This window comes from Mixophyes fleayi, chromosome 3 (assembly GCF_038048845.1).
Source record: "Mixophyes fleayi isolate aMixFle1 chromosome 3, aMixFle1.hap1, whole genome shotgun sequence".
NCBI classification, from domain to species: Eukaryota; Metazoa; Chordata; class Amphibia; order Anura; family Limnodynastidae; genus Mixophyes; species Mixophyes fleayi.
In genome coordinates this window covers 238388005-238394667 of record NC_134404.1, presented here as the reverse complement: position 1 = coordinate 238394667, position 6663 = coordinate 238388005, and the positions used below count along the sequence as shown (strand labels likewise).

The window sequence follows — 6663 nt, the reverse complement described above, 5'->3', positions numbered from 1 at the left end:
TAGGTTCTTGTACTTATCTATATATATTGAGTATGCTACTGATTCTTCAATTACTCGTCCTTAATATCATACTATAAATATACATTCGTCTTTGTTCATGGCCAAGCATTGTTCAGACCAATGTCAGGGTTATTGTTCTTTTGTGTTATTATGGTGGTCTGATCGCTCGGTCCATGGACTGCATACACATTAGCCTTGTTTTAGACGATAAAGGGAAGAGCGGCTGTCCTGTTAGTAACTTTTTTAGACCCATGTTGTCGTGAGTAATGATTGTAATTTCGTACTCACTGTCGTGGATCGGTCGTAAACTTATACACACTACACAAGGGAAAGGAAATTGGATCGAAAATATTCAACGGTACGACCAACCAAACGAAACGATTGTCGCCCAAATGAGGCCACAATTGTCCATTTGGGCAGACTTTCGACCATCGTGTCACTACACACACTGACTTAACTTTCAAACGAGCGGTCGTATGTCGGCTGGTTGAGCCGATTATTGGATAAAAACCCTGTAGTGTGTACCCAGCTTTAGTTTAACCTGCTGCATCTTAATTAACTCCACTCAAAACTACACTTTTTAGTGAACAGTTCCTCTTTAATAAAATGACAGCAGATCCAAGTACACAACAAATATATAAAATCTCCATTTATTACAAAAAATATTAAAAGAATTATAATAATAAAGTAGATAATTACAAATGGTAAAATAAAACAAACCATACCTCAGAAGCCATTATAGTTTACCATAATTATAAGGAATTCAACAATAAATCCCTACTTAGAAGTAATCAATCAAAACCCAGTTTAAGATCAACTTTGCTGGGATTGTACACTTCCAAGGGAGGGATAGTAAACCGTGGTTTAGGCATCATGTGGCTCTCTTGTAATGTGGAACTACAAGTTTTAGCATTCTGGAATTAATAGTACCTCAACATTTATGTACAAGTGTAACATACTTAGACAACCTGTCGATCTCCACTGTTGTGGAATTACAAGTCCCAGTATATTGGGATCTACTGTTTCATAATAATTGTGAGTCACAGATTGTCTACAACTAATTATTTTACATATTATACTTAATTTATTTAAAAAACTATGGTTTTCCTTTAAGGGTCAATGCAGATATGTGAAACCATCCTAATGGTAATGATGTAACTGGGCACACACAAACTCCGACAGTGGGACCAAAATAAAAGCAATAAAATCCTTCAGATTCCTGTAAAAAGGAATAGGCGTTTGTTTCTAAATGTCAAACCCACATTCAGATGAGTACAATCCGTTTTGTCACAAACTACTTTCCCTCTGCTTCATCTCCATATATGTCAAAGCCATAATTTCCTATGTTAATTTCTTCCATTCAAGATCTTTTGCATTCAGCATCTGTCTAATGTCCAATTATTTGTCCTGTCAATTATTTGCTTTGCTACCTTCAGTGATTAAAATGTTATGACTCTAAGCTAGCTTGATTATTATCAAATTAACCCTCTACTCTAATATGCCTTTGATTAGCAGACCAATTTGCTCACACGTGCAAGTTACTGTAAATAAGCCACACTAGATCTTTCTAGTCAATATAGGCAGCTTCACTTGTGATTCTTTTTCTAAATGATCAATTTATAAAGTAATGGGAATTCACAGTTAAACAAAACAGGTGAACAAGCGTTCATCTGCTACATCCAGAACAATGTAATATGCTGATTTTATTTACCTTGGCTCTTTCTGTTTATTTGCCTGGGTCCCTTGCTAGGCATTCTCAAATCCCTATTAAATCCCACAATTATGCAACAACTGACTTTCTTACTATACCTCCATGGCCTTATCCTTAGAATTACAACATATTTCACCCCTTATGTATCACACCCCTATATCCATATTAACTTCTTTCCTGTCTTAATTCCTTAACTGTACTATCAGCAACCTGTCAAAACAAAATAAGATGTTTAAAATCCTAAAATTATCCTCTCTACCAATCCTTTTTGCTTCTAGCAGTCTGTGATACAGTCTGTGATAAATAACCAACTCCAGATAAAACACATTTTCGTATTATTTAGTAACAGTAAGGTACTAAACAGAAAGAAAGAAGAATTACACTTACTTTTTGTAAGCACATTTGACATTATACCCAGCAGCTGAATTTAATACGGGAATACCAAGGTCTTGATAAACTTGTTTCCAAACAGATCCACTTTCAATCTTTAAGCACAAGGCATTCATAAAAGACATAAATGTAAACAATGTATTAAAGAGCAAGAAGACACATTTTATTTTTAAATGGTATATAGTACATATATGTCAGCAAGGGTGCAGAACCTCAGGGTCTGTATAAACCTGTACTTTCATGCCCACAGTAAATTAAAATCTGGAGAGTTGCCAACATTTGAAACACATTTTAGGCACTTCTTTGCTAAAGAGGTGCATCTAAGCTCATTATGGTACTGTATAAAGAGGAACATCACTCACTTTTCATCACTTTTAATTCATCATCAAGCACTCCAATCATGTTTACTAAACTTATCTTCATGAAACTTTTACATTTTATATATTCAACTTTAATAAATATTACAAAGCCCAGCGAATATGAATTGACCAAATGAATTCATAATAGAATAACAGATTAGTAATATATATTATTATTATATGACTTTATACTAGAATTTGTAAAATATTTTAATTTACAACAAAATGTAATTATATAATATGTATATATAAACTTAAAATACAGGAACCCAACTGATTTTTCTCTTGCATGCTTTTCAATATCATGATTAACATATCTGAGGGAAAGAGGATGAGAACATGATCTGGGGGAAATTAATTGAGAAAGGAGTAAATGGAAGAGATGTAAGGGTTTTCAACTCATTAATTATTGCAGATGAATTGCAAGTATATCAAGGGTGGAAAACAGTGGTAAACAAAAGTAATAATGTATTTTCGGTGAACAGTTCCAGTATGTGTGGGCTCTGTGTTTGGGGTCTAAGTGATTGGAATTTTTTAACTTGGTCTTCCATCTCCATCAAGTTCAAGAAATCCAAACCCCAACCAACACATAAAGCAGTTACATATATAAATAGGTAAAGAGGAAAAAAACAGTTTGATTGGAATATTTAAAATTTACTTAGATGTTATGTATGAAGTCTGTATTATATACATTACTTGTTAGTACTTCCCAGATTATTATTGTCTGACTTGCCAATGCTTGCCCAAGAAACTTTGTAAAGTAGAAATAAAAATTCAGTTACTTACATTATTAAAGCCTCCAAGTTTATGTACAAGACGGAACAATTTAAAAAGATTCAAATTTCTGTATCCTAACACAGGTCTCTTATTAATGGGAGTTCCTGAAAAAGATTGGTGGAAAATTAATATTAATTTGCATAAATCTATTTAAATATCATTGTTTTGCACGAAGACTACAAAAACATAATTTGGATCTTGAGGACAGGTTTTAAAGCAGATAAAACAACATGGACTTGAAAAGTAGGTACTAGAATTTAAAAAAAACATTTTTAAGAAGCTGTACACCTACACTTTTTGGCAATTACTACACTTTTTAAAAACAGACAAGAAATTGCTGGACATATAAAATCTAAATAGGCATTTACTGGGCATATAAACCAACATTTATTTCTGGTAACTCTAGGGGGGGGTATTCAATTGTTAGCGAGATCACCGGAAAACGAGCGCTCGAAAAATATTAGCGTTAATACGGTAATTACTCGCTGAATTTCATCTCGCAGTTCCTGAGCTGCGAGATGAAATTCAGCGAGTAAACTACCGTATTAACGGTATTTACGCGCATATTACCGTATTAAAGCTAATATTTTTCGAGCGCTCGTTTTTCCGGGGATCTCGCTAACAATTGAATACCCCCCCAAGGATTCAAGTTTTGTTACTAAAGATGTCTTATTCTATGAGAAACGGTCCCTGCAATGAATTTGATTTCTTGATGAAATGTAGTGCAGGGTGCTGTACAAATGCAAATCCCTAAATATACTAATTACAAGTACACAAGTACTGCCAAAAGTTGAACATTTATGAAACATGGAAAATACACTGTTTAATCTTCTCCTGACTTACCTCCACAGCTGTGTTGAAAAATAACACCATAAAACACCATAGGACACATGCAATTGCAAAAAAGTGCTAATCAAACAGTCCTATGGGTAAATTGATCAAGGTCTTATTTTTTAAGCAATTTAAAATCACCGCATATCTCGGGAGATAAGCAGCGATTTGAGTCCTCAAGTCGCCATATGAATTAAGTAGCGATTTTTAGTCTGATTTATCAAAATCTCTTGTGATTTGCGACAATTTCAAACTCGCCCATGTTTAGCTCAAAATCGGCATTTGCAAACCAATACTCATTTCTGATTGGTTGCAAGTTTTACATGCAAAACTCTAGCGATTTTAGGCTCCATAACATTATATTATTTAAAAATAAAAATGTGTGGGTTCCCCCATCTAAAGACTATTAACGCTAGTGCTGCCTGCCTACTGCTGCTTGCGTGAAAATCAGGAAAGAATTTTCGTGGGGTCCCCCCGATTTGCATACAACCAGCACTAGGACAACCAGCCGGGATGGGTGACACTATAGCAGGGGGACACTCGGCTGGGAGTCCCCCTGCCATAATGACATCCAACCCCAGGCTGTTCAGCACTGGGCAAGATTCCCTAGGGAGTGGGGTCCGCAAAAAAACACATGCGGACCACCTCTCTAGAACAACCAGCCCAATGCTGAATGCACTGGTACTCATCCTACACCGCTGGGGCGGTGGGTGTAGGGTATTAACAGCAACAAAAAACTAAAAAAAACAAGAAAACACAATTTTTTGTTGTGGAACTACAAGTCCCAGGCTGCCAATAACAGTATGGGCATGCTGGTGCTTTTATAACTACATGCACCAGCATACCCATGGCAACAGAAAGCCATGGGTATCAGGGCATGTTGGCACAATCAGTGACTTTTTAAACATGCTCCTCCAGCTACAGACCTCCTGTCCTTGAGGTGGGCTGTGTGTATGCTAATGTGCATTAGACATTTTTTCGCAGGTCTTGATAGAGCCATCCAGTCTAGCCAAGACAAGTCACTGGCAATAACAGGACGCTAGTATAGGGCTGGTGGCCAGGTGAGACTACTGTCAGCCTAAATTAACCCCTTTGAAACTTACCCATAGTGAGATACAGCAATTTATCTTTTATATTTTAACCCCTGAGCATGTCATAACCATGAAAAGTGTTCAAATAAAAAATATTATATGGTATAAAAATACAGAATAGGCTTGGTTATATGGATAAAGCATAATGTTATCATTAAAATACAGAATAAAACATCTCAAAATAAATCTTAAAACATATGTTAAAATATATGGTAGAAACCTCCAAGATAATTAAATTAACACAAAACACAGACCTCAACACTTAAAAAATGATTCCTAGGAGCTGAAGGAGGATATAAAATCGGATTCTAGACACAACAACAAAAATAATAATAATCACCTCTGTCTTCCATAAATTTGTATAACTGCTGCAAAAAGTTTTCACTTTCACCGGGAAATGGTTCCATTTCATCCTACATTAGAAAAACATGAAAACTTTTATAAAGAAAGTAGATAAACTTGCAACTGCTAAAAAAAACAATTGAGGACAAGATAATGTATAAAGCAATAGTTCAGTTAATAACAGAGTTCATATAAAATGTAAGCGAGGCTGTCTGCTTCTAACTTATATCCCAATTTGACAGACAATTAATGGACATATTAAATGCTGATTGGCAATTACTACACTTTTTAAAAACAGACAAGAAATTGCTGGACATATAAAATCTAAATAGGCATTTACTGGGCATATAAAGTCTTAAGAAGCATTGATAGATTATTACTGGGCACAATAAATCGTGATGGACAATTGCTGGGTATATAACCAGATTCATGTTAAACAGTCTTTCACTCGGTCTGAGATTAGCATTCATTAGTAAATAAACTATGCCATTTCTGTTTGTATTTCTTGACGGTGATATTAGATTCCACTAGAACACTTGTGAAAACTACCTCATCACTCTCCTATATTCACAGCATACTTATGGCATATTGGTCACCCAATGAGTGATTTAAGAGTTGTTCATTTTGGTGACATATGTCTAAACACACAAAAGACTTTCTGTGATTTACTAGTGCATCATCAGTACCTAATTTCAACATGCATGTAATAAAAAACAAATACGTAAATACCAAAAACAACTAATAATAAAAGTATAGTCATCTTATCCTGTAAACATATTCAGTATGTTTACCCATGAGGATACCTCAGACTCACAGCTATAGCTCCCATGTGTCACAGTTTTGCTCACTTACATATTTTACCATCATTCAAAAACTTTAACCATACTTGCCAACTTTTCCTCGTTGGCTTCAGGGAGATTCCGGGGGAGGGGGGCGTGCAGGGCCGGGGATTGATGAATCACATCATTTTGGTCCGCCCCCTAAACGATTGTCACAATTTTGGCCAATTACAGCAGGGTGCGGGGCTAAGATCACACAATATTTGCAACATTAAGCCCTGCCCCCGCCACTTACCTACCTCCGGGAGCCTGGGAGGTATTCCAGACATTCCGGTAGAGTAGTCAACTATGCGTTAAAGAAAAGCAGCTAGTGAATCTCTAGA

The 6663-nt window shown here is 35.7% G+C and overlaps 1 protein-coding gene across 2 annotated transcripts in view; it reads right to left on the bottom strand.

Moving 5' to 3' along the window:
• Positions 1-6663, bottom strand: part of ARID4B (AT-rich interaction domain 4B) — a 184491-nt gene that overhangs the window by 62271 nt on the left and 115557 nt on the right. For both annotated transcript variants that reach the window (XM_075203321.1, XM_075203322.1), the window contains exons 12-14: positions 5500-5572; positions 3247-3341; positions 2099-2196 (exon numbers count right to left, since the gene is read on the bottom strand). In XM_075203321.1, coding sequence (XP_075059422.1) covers positions 2099-2196; positions 3247-3341; positions 5500-5572 — 266 coding nt within the window. The remainder of the gene's footprint in view (positions 1-2098; positions 2197-3246; positions 3342-5499; positions 5573-6663) is intronic.